This window comes from Chanodichthys erythropterus, chromosome 18, assembly GCF_024489055.1.
Source record: "Chanodichthys erythropterus isolate Z2021 chromosome 18, ASM2448905v1, whole genome shotgun sequence".
Classification (NCBI taxonomy): domain Eukaryota; kingdom Metazoa; phylum Chordata; class Actinopteri; order Cypriniformes; family Xenocyprididae; genus Chanodichthys; species Chanodichthys erythropterus.
The window spans coordinates 37,452,114-37,466,470 of NC_090238.1; the positions used below are offsets into that span (position 1 = coordinate 37,452,114).

Sequence of the window (14,357 nt, forward strand, 5' to 3'; positions counted from 1 at the left end):
ATCAGATCTGTTTCCCAAGGGAGGGGATTATAGTTCGTTACCTATCCCAAAGCAGACTGTGGACTATAGAGGTCGTTCAAAACTACCTAATTTGTCAGAGAGGAGTGTTGAGGAGCCTTTAAGAGAGCATGTGCTGGTTGATTTCCTGGGAAGGATGCTCAGTGACCTTCAAGTAATGCGAGATCACATACAGACTACACTACCCACTAAACAGGAAGTTCCGAAGACAGTCAACCCTACGATTCATCCTGACTTCCCGTTTACTGGTTATCCAGATGAATCTATCCCCGCTACACCTCACAGAGTTGCTTCTTCCCTTCCTGAGTATAGCACTCAGGCCTATGATCCACGCAGGTATGCAGAGCATAAGCTTGGGCCAGGCAGGGCTGTTCACCGCTTTCAGCCTGATGATAGATATGAGCCACAGAGACCTTGGTATCTGACACCTACACACAGAGCTTCCACCCTGCATCCAGATGAGCGAGAGAGTACCTACCGTGGTCCTACCCCGACCATTCCAGACTTCATCACAGGTGACCCTAGTGAGTTCACCAGACTGAAGATTGCTCTTGAGAACCTTTTACCTCCTGATGCTACTGAGCTCTTCCGCTATCAAATACTGATGGATCACCTGAGGTTAGATGAAGCCCGCCTTGTAGCCGACTCTTATCTCAACTCATCTTTCCCTTATACTGATACCATGGCTGCTCTGACTGAGAGGTTTGGGCAACCTTATAAAATAGCTCTGAGAAGGATAGCTAAGGTGATGGATGCACCTGACATTCGACGAGGAGACACTGCAGCCTTCGACAAGTTCGCATTGCAAATTAGATCCCTTGTCGGTATGCCGGAGACTTTAGGCCATGAAGGGCAAGCAGAACTGAGATGTGGTTCGCATGTGGAAAGGCTTCTAAGCAAATTACCTTCTGAAATGAGGTCAGAGTTCAGGAGACACATGTTTCGTCGCCCAGGCTCAGTGTATAACCTCCTGGACTTCTCTGAATGGTTACAATATGAAGCATGGTGCCAGAGCTGTGAAAATCAAATTTCTGACCGTCGGCGAAGGGTAGAGCAGAAGCCTGAGCGAGGAAGATCTGTGAATCCTACAGGACGTTCAGCTACTGTGCTTCATGGTGCAGATGAGGGACTCTCCAAACTACCTACTGGACCTGCTTCAGTTCCTTCAGTTACCCACAGCATTCATATTGCACAGTCCAAAGCCTTCTGTCCATATTGTGATAAATACGATCATTATCTCAGCCAGTGCCCTACCTTCAAGTCCTTCAACAAACAGCAGATCACAGATTGGATACAGACAAATCACCGCTGCTGGCGCTGTGGGCGCACCCACCAGGCAGCCAAGTGTACACTTAAAAAGCCATGCAATATCTGTAAAGGCAGACACCTGCAGATCCTCCATGAAGTAAACTCTAAGCCCGCGATGGGAGGTTCTTGTTTGGTTAACTCAACAACTGAGACTCTGTATCTCGATAGACCGGCAGGATGCCGGAAAGTTCTGCTGAAGGTCGTTAGAGTGCTGCTTCGTCACAAGGACAAGACACTTGATACCTATGCTGTCCTCGATGATGGATCCGAAAGGACCATTCTTCTTTCACCTGCAGCCACCAAGCTTGGAATTCACGGTACAGTGGAGAGCTTAGCTCTGCGTACTATCTGCCAGGAAGTGCAAACAGTTACTGGAGCCTCAGCCTCCTTCCAGATTTCTCCTGTGACTCAGCCACAGAAGATCTACTCAATTTCAGCTGCCTTTACTGCCGAACGACTCGGTTTAGCAGATCATTCTTACCCACTGAGTATCCTGGAGAAGTATCAGCACTTGAAGAACCTCCCCCTGCAGTCTTTTGAGGATGTGAGTCCCTTACTGCTTATTGGATCTGACAATACTCACCTCATTACTCCTATATCCCCTGTTCGGCTGGGACCCTCCGGAGGACCAGCTGCTATTCAGACAAGGCTCGGCTGGACATTACAGGGTCCGGTAAGGCTTTTGAAAGATCAGCTGTCACCACAACAGTGCTTCTTTTTGTCCCTCACCCCTGCTGAGCTTGAGTTGAAGAGGGATGTTGAACGGCTGTGGCAGATTGATGTCTTACCGTACCGCTGTGAGAAGCAAGCTACCCGATCTAAAGAGGATCGAGAGGCTATCAGTCTCTTGGAAGCCAAGACCACCCGAGTCGAGGTGAACGGAATCCTCCGATATGCAACACCGTTATTGCGTAGGAAGGATTTCCCCTTCTTTTGCGCTCCGAAGGAAGCAGTGATGCCTAGTCTCAGAGGCATGGAGCGTCGTCTTGCTCAGTCACCAGAGAAGTTGGAGGTGTATAAGTCTGAGATAAAGAAGCTGGAGATTACTGGTGCTGCCATCAAGTTGCAGACCGAAGGAGAGGGAACCACAGGAGAGAAGTGGTATATCCCACACCACATGATCACTCACAATGGTAAGAACCGCCTAGTTTTTAACTGTTCCTTTGAGTATGAAGGACTGAACCTTAATAACTGCTTACTACCAGGTCCAGTTCTAAGCCCCTCTCTTCTGGGTGTCCTCCTGCGGTTCAGGGAACATTGTGTGGCCATAAGTGGGGATATACGCGGGATGTTTCATCAGGTCCTGCTACTGCCTGAGGACAGACCACTTCTACGCTTCCTCTGGCGTGACCTACGTCGGGATGACCCTCCAGATACGTATGAGTGGCAAGTCCTTCCCTTCGGGACTACGTGCAGCCCCTGCTGCGCGTCCTTTGCCCTTCAGCGACATGTGGCGTTGCACAGTACTCCTGATGAGGATGTAAGATTCTCTGTGGACCGATGCTTTTATGTGGACAACTGTCTACAAAGTTTGAGTTCTGTCCAAGAAGCACGTCTATTAGTGGATAAGTTACGTGCCCTCTTATCCTCTAGTGGTTTTGACATCCGGCAGTGGGCCAGTAATGTTGTGGAAGTTGTCAGTCACCTACCTACTGAAGCCAGATCCTCTAAACTGGAGTTGTGGCTCTCTCAAGACAAAGCTGACCCACGAGAGTCAACCTTGGGCCTGAGCTGGCACTGCGAGCTGGACCATCTTGGGTTCAAACACAGACCGATCACTTACAATGCCTTGACGATGCAGAGCATCTACCGAGTGCTGGCAAGTCAGTACGACCCCCTTGGATTCATCCTTCCATATACTACCCGAGCCAAGGTGATCGTTCAGCAGCTTTGGGTAAACCATCGGGATTGGGATGATCCACAACTCCCTGGCGAGCTCCGGCAGGCATGGATGGACTGGGAGGAAGAGCTTAAATATCAACCGCAGGTAACCCTCCCTAGGTGCTATAACCCTTCCTATATGGATAATTCCAATGTACGACGAGAAATTCACATTTTTAGTGATGCCTCCGAGAAAGCTTATGGGGCTGTTGCCTACCTGCGATCAGAAGGTTGCCAGGGGGATCTCCACCTTGCCTTTCTTCTAGCACGGTCTAAAGTGGCCCCACGGAAACAGCAGTCAATACCGAGGCTTGAGCTCTGCGCCGCCTTGATAGGGGCACAGTTGGCGAAGTTGCTTACAACTGAGCTCACTCTTAAGTTGGACAAGGTCATATACTGGACTGACTCCACTATTGTCCTCCACTGGCTCCTTTCCGATTCCTGTCGATACAAAGTCTTTGTAGGCACCCGGGTTTCGGAGATTCAGGAGCTGACAGACAGGAAAGCATGGCGATACATAAATTCAGAGAGAAACCCTGCTGATGACCTGACTCGGGGCAAGAAGCTGCAAGACCTTATAGGCCCCAACAGGTGGCTTCAAGGTCCGATGTTCCTATTGCAACCTCAGGAGGAGTGGCCCTCTCACCCCACCTCATACTTTTCTGACTTGGAAGATACATCTGAGCTTAAAGGAAAGATCTTCTGTGGGATAACTATCACTGTACCATTAATTTCAAGTGGAAAGAAATACAACAACTGGGAGGATTTGGTGGAGGCAGTTGCGCAGGAGCTGCATGGGGCGGCCGCCCAAGATGAATCCCCTCCAGCAATTACCTACAGAGAGGCAGAGACTGTTGTCCTGAGAAGGATACAGATGGAAAGTTTCCCAGAGGATTTCCAGCTGCTGAAATCCAACAAGCCAGTTCGCTCTAACAGTCGGTTGCTGTGTCTTTCTCCGGAATTTGACTCAGAAAACCAACTCATTCGAGTCGGAGGACGTCTGAGGCGGGTGGAAGCCCTTGACGCAGCTACTGTGCATCCTATCGTACTCGACTCCCACCATCCAGACACTCAGCTGCTCATCAAGGACTACGATTCTCGACTCCATCACCCAGGACCGGAGCGAGTGTTTGCTGAGCTCCGTAGGAGAGTGTGGATTCTGAGAGGCAGGGAGGCAATTAAGAAGCACCAAAGGGCATGCCTTGAATGTTGTAAGTGGCGGTCAAAGCCAGCAACACAGCAGATGGTTGATCTTCCCCCTCCGAGACTCAGACTGTATAAACCTGCATTCTATTCAGCAGGAATGGACTGTTTTGGGCCTTTTGTGGTGAAATTGGGACGCCGGACAGAAAAGAGATGGGGCCTCCTATTCAAGTGTCTCACCACCCGTGCTGTGCACATAGAAGTGCTAACCTCCATGGAAAGTGACTCCTTCCTAATGGCCCTGAGAAGGTTTATTGGTCGACGGGGCAAGCCAGCAGAACTGTACTCTGATCAGGGTACAAATTTTCGAGGTGGAGAGACAGAACTCCGGGAAAGCTTCCGCCAACTCAGTCTAGACTTACAACAGCTGTTAGCCAAGCAACGGATCAGTTTCCACTTTAATCCTCCGGCCTCTCCACATTTTGGAGGTGCGTGGGAGAGGGAGATCCGGTCGATAAAGTCTGCCCTTCGTACAACACTAGGCTCAGAAACAGTGTCCGAAGAAGTTCTTTCGAGAAGTTCTGATCGAGATCGAAGCCATCCTAAATTCCAAACCTCTAGGATATGTCTCAGCAGATCTAGCTGATCCGGATCCTGTTACCCCCAACTGCCTGCTGATGGGGCGGCCCGACGGTTCCTTACCCCAGGTGGTGTATCCAGAGACCGAAATCCTTACCAAGAGGCGATGGAGGCACTCGCAGGTATTAGCCGACAGATTCTGGACTGCATTCATAAGGCACTACCTACTGGCAATGCAGACAAGGGGAAAGTGGCAAAGACCATCACCTGACATTGAGCCTGGTTCCGTAGTCATGTTAGTTGACCCCCAGGTACCTCGGTCCTTATGGCACATTGGTAGAGTTACAAAGGTTTTTCCAGGAGCAGATGGCCATGTTAGAATTGCAGAGATACAGATAAAAGACCGAACATATACTAGGCCTATAGCTCGTCTGATTGTGCTTCCTGAAATTCCTGAAGAGGATCAGCATCCTGGAAGTGAAAACAATCAACAAAAAGCCTGAATTAGTTTCCAACAGAAAACAAATTTACGAGTAAATTTGGGGGCGGCAATGTTGGAAAGGCGGGACTTGGCTGACCTGTCAATCATCTATCTATGACGCAGCCAGCTGAAGCGGGAGACTAACTTGCCTGAGACTGAGAGAAATAACCTCAATTTGTGTGCTATTGTGTGCGTCTATGACTGATTGTGAGTACCTATTCTAATCATTGGATGATCTTTATTAATCATAGTATTTGATTAGGGGTCAATTTTGCGTTTCTCCGTTATTATTGAGTTGATCTGAATGAACAGTGTTAAAGCAAACTAGCGCACTTGGCGCATTTGGCGCATTCACTCGCTGTGTGTTCACGATTATATCATTGCAGATAGTGATATCTCCTCCCTGTTCTGTATATGTTTGTTAATGTCACAATGCTACTATGTTATTCATGTCAAGTGTATTTGGGAGTACTGTATAGTGCGCTGGGTAATATTTATTGCCAGTATACAAACACTTTCGCTTTCAACGGGCCGATTATGTTTACATAAATGATGTCAGCGCCATACTGCATAGTATTCTTCCACTGAAAATTAATACTCTATACTGTAGTTATGCATACTATAACATTTATGGTGGAATTTGATGTGTAATGTGATTTTAATTTATATAACAGTCAAGACATGTTATGTTGATTATTTCTTTATTTATGTTTCATTGTAGTACCACACATCTACCCACAAATTCTCCACCTCCCACTCATGTACATCTTCAGTGTTCAATAAACCCCCTTTGATTTAATCTGATTGCCTTGATCCATTCCTGTGTTCTGATCGACACACCAAGAGGAAGGCTAGAGACATTAGAATCACCTTAGAATACAATCCTTTTCCAGCTCCCTAACAGTTATGTAGCATCATTGAGAACTAACATGAACCAACATTAACAATAGACAAAAGGGTTTTTCTGTTTGTTTGTTTGTTTGTTTGTTTGTTTGTTTGTTTGTTTGTTTGTTTGTTTGTTTGTTTTTGCCCTTACTCTCTGACCCCCTGAAGGCCGCTGTGTAATTCACACCCTGACTAAGACACGTTAAGGGAAGCATTTCAATGTCCCTATAAATGACATTATAGAACGTTCTCATTTGCTAATGCATAAACTCTACAAGTCCAGGGGAGAATCAAAGGTAATCAATTAAGCTAAAAGGGGAGGAGCCACCTTTATTCAAAGCTGTACAAAATGGCCAGGCCAAGCACTGGTGTGTGTTGTGGCATTTGTGTTAATGTTTGTTAGAATGGAGCTTCTGCAAGGTGTGTTAGTGGTGGTTGTGCTTGTTGCATTTGATTTGTCTGATGCATGGGGAAGTTTGAGGTACAGTCAAAGTCCAAGAAGCATGAGGCCAAAATCAGATCCAGCTTCCAACAGTCCTGCCCGTTCTCCTCTAGGGCTCTGGAACCCTTTGCAAGTGGCTTCTCAGTTTCAGAGTCCTCTGAGTTCTGTCTCAAGACACCTTGCACAGGATCCTTTTGGCCTTCAAGAGAAGCAGCTGTTGGAGGGTCCAGTGAAGCCTTTGGATTGGAAGTATCCCGTTGTTCCTGAGGTGCAGAGAGAGTTGGCAGTGGACTTCCAGTTGAGGCAACCTGTGACTCCCAGCAGTGTCGCTGTTCAATGCAGTGAGAACCGGGTACTTGTAGAGGTCCAGCAGGACTTGTTCAGCAATGGTCAGTTGATCCAGCCAACTGGTCTGTCTCTAGGTGGATGTCCTGTTGTTGGTCAGGACTCTGCATCTAGGGTGCTCATCTTTGAGTATGAACTACAGGACTGCAACAGCGTGCAGATGGTAAGAACTTTTTAATCCTAATGGGTTGTTTGTGGCAGAGGATAGCCAAAGTCTTTCAAGGAAAGTCTGTTCAATTGTTGCAGTGCCAGGGCAGCTGAGACGAAGTCCTATCAGTACACCATCTTTGGGGTGATCTTGGTAACCCCAACTTTTTTTTTTTTTTACAGATGAATGAGGATGAGCTTGTCTACACCTTCTCTCTCACCTACACCCCTGAGGCACTTGCTGGTACTCCAATCACACGGGCTGATGATGCAGTTGTTGGTATTCAATGCCATTATCAAAGGTAAGCAGTCTTTTGACTTTCTGCATGCTGCTTGTGCAGCTTTGAGACCATTTAACATTTACTTTCATGAACCACAGACTTCAAAATGTAAGCAGTGATGCCTTGAGGCCAACATGGGTCCCTTATGCTTCAACGGAGGTTGGTGAAGAAGTCTTGCTGTTCTCCCTGAAGCTCATGATGGGTTAGTACAGGTTTATATCTAACCTTGTGATTGTGGCTCTGCCTAAAATGTTCCTTTTTTTTTTTTTTGTAGATGACTGGTCCTATCAGAGGCCTTCAAACTCTTACTTTCTGGGTGGCGTTATTAACGTTGAGGCGTCTGTGAAGGTGTACAATCATGTGCCTCTGCGTGTGTTTGTGGACAGCTGTGTGGCCACTCAAGGACCAGATGTGAACTCCCTTCCGAGATATTCCTTCATTGAGAATCACGGGTAAGGTCATGGCACTTGATTCTATAGGACTCTTTTGTAACGCTGTCAGTCATTGGTTAGGTCAAGTTGCTTGATACAGTTTATATTCATGAGTTCTTTGTAACCACTTCTCAGGTGTTTTGTGGATGCCAAGGCTACAGCTTCCAGCTCCCGCTTCATGCCTCGGTCCCAGGAAGACAAGATCCAGTTCCAGCTGGAGGCGTTTGTGTTCCAGGAGGGCTCCAGTCCTTCTGTATGTACTAAGAATATGAGTGAGATTGACTTTTCTTCCAAGCTTTTTTTTTTTTTTTTTTGTGACTTCTGTCATCCTTTGCAGATCTACATAACCTGTATTCTGAAGGCCACTATTGCTTCTGTACCAAGTGATGCTCAGCGCAAATCCTGTTCCTTCGCTAATGGGTACATCTCACCCTCTTAACTTTTGACTTTAGGTCTTTGACTTCGAAGTTGACTTTGCTCATGTTGAAGCTGGCATGTCTACTGTTACAGGTGGTTTGCTGCTGATGGAAACAACCAAGTTTGTGGTTGCTGTGACTCTACATGTGGTCCTGATGGTGGATTTGCTGCTTCTCCCTATGGAGGTTGGTAGCTTCTGCACTTCCTAAGGTTGCTCTTGACTTTCAAGTCCTCAAACTTGTTTTGGTTTTCTTCTAGGCATTCAGTGGGAAGGCAAGGCATCACTTGGTCCTGTAATGGTTCAAGAGCAAAAGGCTGTTTCTCAATAAATCTGACATTGATCCTTGCATGTACCTGACTAGTCATTTTGCTTCATGTCTGGGTTAACTGCTTTTGACTCAACTGTTTCCTCATTCTGCCAATGTGAAACTCTCCTACTGAACCTTTGCAGGTCAGGAGTTTAAACTACTCTATAGGCATCTTTAAGATATTGTTCTTTAAACAACTTCCACTGAAGCTTGATCACATTGAGCCCTAGTGGCTGTACAAAACCAAGTTGTTTCTGATCTGTAGTCATAAATATTTATGACTGGACTATAATTTGATCTCTGGGGCTTTGTAGATGACAGCTTGTCCATGATAGAAGCTGTCAGTTTCTTGATGGGGGAAATTGGGAAAGAACATGGATTAAAGCATTCTAGTGAGTTCTCACTTGCTAATGCAGAGGTTTTCAGTCCTGGTATATCCCTTGTATTTCTCATTCAGCTCCCTAATTCAGTAGTCGGGGCACTGATAAGGGGGCTAGCCACATTAAATTACACTATACTGATTTGTGTCCTAGTGGAAAAGTGAATTTTTGAAGCGGTTAATTTAATAAAAAAAAACTAGGTAAGGCAGTTTGGCACACGCGTGTGTACATTGTGAAACTGTTTGTCAAGTTGAGCAAAGGCTTTATTTACTCATTGAAAAACCCCATTATAAAACCCTATAGGAAAACAAGCAGCGACTTAGTCTTACAGGTTCTGACGTAATGCACATGTCACCACTTTCTGAAATAAATACTTTGTTGCGATCCTGTCAGACTTATGATAGCAACCTGATTGTAACAAAGCACTGTTCACCAGAGGAGAACTGGCCCCCCGACTAAGCCTGGTTTCTCCCAAGGTTTTTTTTTCTCTCCATTTTAACACCTATTTGCCACTTGTTTGTAGTTTGTGTTCTTTGCCGCTGTCGCCTTTGGCTTGCATAGTTGGGGACACTTGACATTTGATATTCAATAGTATTCTTGACATTTATTCAACAGTGCTTCTGATCTGCCTGCATTGACACATTAAGAGCTGCTGAGCAGCCAAATTATGTACCAGTTATCAATGTAAAGCTGCTTTGACACAATCTGCATTGTAAAAAGCGAGGATTGATGTTACATTCCACCATAATGGTGCTGTTCTTAAACCCAAACGTACCTGCAGTGTCCCATTCAAACATTCACTATGGCAGTTTATTGAAAGTATCCAGTGTTTCTGTGCAGAAATTTTGCCATGGGTGAATTTCAAAAAAAAGTTATCCAGGTCATATTTCGCTTAAAAAAAAAAAAACATGCAAAAAAATTGTAACCCTTGTGCATCAATTAAAAAAAGTTACACAAGGTCCATAGTGGACAAAAATGTCCGTGTCAAAAAACGGTCATCAAAATTTGAAGCTTGGGAGCACAGACTTAAGCTTGGTCTCATTTTAAAGGAGACCCATGGCAGATTATTGTTGATGTAAAAAAAAATAAAATAAGTTTCTGAAAATGATTTATGAACATTATTTTATATAAAATACATATTTTATGAAACATATTGAACTCTAAAACTGCTAGAAAATCAAAGCCATAAATCTAAACAAGTTGTGTTCCAAATTTGAGGATATCATCTCTTTCAATAAGATTTTGTTCGGGCGCAGTATCACATTTTCCCCATTAGATACCAGCAAAACTCCACTGGTGCACACAAGCAGTAGAGTTTTTCTCTCTCAAATATTACACACACACACAGTTTTTTTTTTTTTTTTATTACACACATTTAAATATTGCATAATTTAAAACTGCATAATTTATCCAACTGGCTCTGTGATATGCAGAAGCAGAAAACAGGAATAAAGCGAGAAACCTGAGAAAATCTGGTAATTAAAAATGTAAATTTTGAAGCCTTGCCAACAGAATTAAAGCCTATTAACAAAGACTGCTTCATTTTATAGTTAAATGACCCTGGGATTAAAAATTGCAGTTTCAGTGGAGACATTTTTGTCCTTAAGGTCCCGAGAGGAATTATTTTGTGTTACTAGTGTAAAATAGATTTATTAAAGGAAATGAGGGTGAAATAGAACAATTCCAATAAAAATACACACCTTTGCCAAATTTTATGCAGTTGGCATTAACACATGAAAAATTATCAAAAACAAAACAACTGAAAAAAAACAAGGGTTAAGTGCACTGAATTGGATGCTTTACCGGATAAGATTTTTTCACATGAATATGCGTGATTATAAAAATGTTGCAAAAACGTTTAATTGTCCCAAAATATACTTTATATATTAAATAATTATAATATTATATTTTTCCTTTTGATTTTGGGCTGAAATATGACCGGAAATTCACTCTAAAGCTCTGAATGGTGCGTAAAACAATAGCAATTTCCTTGTTTTTGCTGTTTTTTTTTTTGTTGTTTGTTTGTTTGTTTGTTTGTGAAGGACAATCACTTTGTTTCACCATTATATTGTGCATCTGAATTCTGAATATCACTTCATAAATGAACTAAAACCTCTAAAGCTTAAATTGATCTGAACATATCTACTAGTCGAGTTCCTCCATCAACACGATGGCTTGAAATCGACATTTATCCGTCAGTACTCTATGAGGTAAAAGTCATTTAAGTGTTTTGGAGTAAATGGTTGTAAAAGCACAATGTCCTTTTCATAATTCATGTTGAGTTTTATTGCTCTAGATTTAGGCAAACTGCTGCGAGGTTTGCTCATGTTACTATGCGAGCGGACCGGGATCAGTGTTCATCTGAACTGGAAAACGGAAATTCAAGACAATTTATGAACAAAGCTAAAAACTGGACTGTTAAAGCCCTTCCCAGAGCTGCTTTTTTGGAATACATGTATATTAATAGCAGATACTGTTTATATTGCTGATTTTAAGTGTTATTAACTTTTAACCACATTAAATTTGCCGCCGTCGTCATGAGTGCGTGTTCTGATGATGTACAGCTGTCAGAAGAGCTAAATTATATCCCATTGTAAACAACTATATTTTTCATTCAGAAAATAAATATTTGAAGTTGTTAAAGTTGTTTGAAGTTGTTGTCTCTCTATTTCATTTTACATTGGTGGAAGGAGTTGTTGATATGCATAAATTGTTTTTCTCTAAGGAGTACAGATATGAAGGCATTGACGAACTTCCCTTATAGTCAAGTCAAGTCAAGTCAAATTTATTTATATAGCGCTTTTACAATTGGTAATTGTTTCAAAGCAGCTTTACATATTAGAAGCACAGAAAAAAAGGGAAGTGGTTAAAACTGTACAAACAAGCGTGGTAATATGTAACATATACAAGATGGTGCTACATTAAGCCAATGTCGGCTGACTTCCAGGGGTGGAAAAAACCCCCTAGGAGAAAAACCCAGCGTGCTAGCACTGGGAAAAAAGTCCTAGGAGGGAAAAAACCCCTTGGAAGATATATATATGTAAATGTATATGGAGATCAAAATCTGAATTGTACATTTTTATTATAGAGATTAAAAATCGATTATATATAAATATATGTAAGCGGATACGGGGATCCTGGGCTATGTTGTGGTCAGGTCCAGACGCAGGTTCTCCATCTGACCTGGATACGGCCTGGATCCAGCACCCGGCAAACCTCAGGATAAGCAGAGAGACAGATATTAGCGTAGATGCCATTCTTGTTCTGATGTACAGGTATATCTAGTGTTATAGGAAATGTTCTCGGTTCCGGCCGACCTAATTATTGCAGCGTAACAATCCTTTAACGGATTTGAAAAATGTTAATGTATTGATAATGTGTTATGTGTATGCAAGAGCAAAGAGATGTGTTTTTAGTCTAGATTTAAACTGACAGAGTGTGTCTGCTTCCCGAACAATGCTAGGAAGATTGTTCCAGAGTTTAGGTGCTAAATAGGAAAATGATCTGCCGCCTTCAGTTGATTTTGATATTCTGGGTATTATCAACTGGCCTAAATTCTGAGATCGCAATAAACGTGAAGGACTATAATGCATTAAGAGCTCACTTAGGTACTGGGGAGCTAAACCATTTAGAGCTTTATAAGTAAGTAGCAAGATTTTAAAATCTATACGATGTTTAATAGGGAGCCAATGTAATGTTGACAGAACTGGGCTAATATGGTCATATTTTCTGGTTCTAGTAAGAACTCTAGCTGCCGCATTTTGAACCAACTGTAGTTTGTTTAAAAGCCGAGCAGAACAACCACCCAGTAGAGCGTTACAATAATCTAGTCTTGAGGTCATGAATGCATGAACCAACTGTTCCGCATTTGTCATTGAGAGCATATGTCGTAATTTAGATATATTTTTTAGATGGAAGAAGGCGGTTTTACAGATACTAGAAACATGACTTTCAAATGAAAGATTGGTATCAAAGAGCACACCCAGGTTCCTAACTGAGGACGAAGGTTTAATGGAGCACCCGTCAAGTGTTAGAGAGTATTCAAGGTTTTTTCGTGAGGAAGTTTTTGGTCCAAAGATTAGGAAATCAGTTTTTTCTGAATTTAATAATAAGAAATTTCTTGTCATCCAGTTTTTAATGTCAGCTATGCATTCTGTTAGTTTTGTGAATTTGTAGGTTTCGTCAGGGCGCGAGGAAATATAGAGCTGAGTATCGTCAGCGTAGCAGTGAAAACTAACACCATGCTTCCTAATTATCTCTCCTAAGGGCAGCATGTACAGAGTGAAAAGCAACGGTCCTAATACTGAGCCTTGTGGTACCCCATATTTAACCTGTGATCGATACGACATCTCTTCATTAACTACCACAGACTGATAACGGTCAGATAAGTATGATTTGAACCATGCCAAAGCAATTCCACTAATGCCAATATAGTTTTCAAGTCTTTTTAGAAGAATGTTGTGATCGATAGTGTCAAAAGCAGCACTGAGATCTAATAACACTAATAGAGAAATACAGCCACGATCGGATGATAGGAGTAGATCGTTTGTAACTCTAACGAGAGCAGTCTCAGTACTATGGTATGGTCTAAATCCTGACTGGAAATCCTCACATATTCCATTTCTTTCTAAAAAGGAACACAGTTGTGTTGAAACTGCCTTTTCTAGTATCTTTGACAGAAAAGGTAGATTCGAGATTGGCCTGTAATTTACTAAATCTCTCGGATCTAGTTGAGGTTTTTTAATAAGAGGTTTGATAATAGCCTGCTTAAAGGTTTTTGGCACGTGTCCTAGTGTTAATGATGAATTAATTATATCAAGAAGTGGACCTACGACCTCTGGAAGCATTTCTTTCAGTAGTTTAGTCGGCATTGGGTCTAACATACATGTCGTTGATTTTGATGATTTGATAAGTTTAGATAATTCTTCCTCTCCTATAGCGGCGAATGATTCTAGTTTTACCTCAGGGACACTACAGTGCACTGTCTGAAGAGAAACTGTAGACGGTTGCATGTTTATAATTTTCTCTCTAATATTATCAATCTTGCAAGTAAAGAAGTTCATAAAGTCATTACTGCTGTGCTCTATGGAAACGTCAGCAGTTGAATCTCTGTTTCTAGTTAATTTAGCCACTGTGTCAAATAAATACCTAGGATTATGTTTGTTTTCTATTAAGAGATTTGAAAAATAAGTAGATCTAGCATTTCTTATGGCTGTTCTGTACTCAATCATTTTTTCTTTCCACGAAAGGCGAAAAACTTCTAGTTTTGTTTTCTTCCAACTACGTTCAGCTTTTCTAACAGCTCGTTTTA

At 42.8% G+C, this 14,357-nt stretch overlaps 1 protein-coding gene across 1 annotated transcript; it reads left to right on the forward strand.

The window, feature by feature from the left end:
• The first annotated feature begins 6,348 nt into the window (after positions 1–6,348).
• Positions 6,349–8,687, forward strand: LOC137006204 (zona pellucida sperm-binding protein 3-like). Its single transcript, XM_067366790.1, has 8 exons — positions 6,349–7,245; positions 7,413–7,531; positions 7,609–7,712; positions 7,785–7,962; positions 8,077–8,194; positions 8,279–8,361; positions 8,452–8,543; positions 8,617–8,687. Exons 1-8 carry the CDS (start codon positions 6,688–6,690, stop codon positions 8,685–8,687), a joined length of 1,323 nt encoding a protein of 440 aa, XP_067222891.1. The 5' UTR covers positions 6,349–6,687.
• Positions 8,688–14,357: the final 5,670 nt, after the last annotated feature.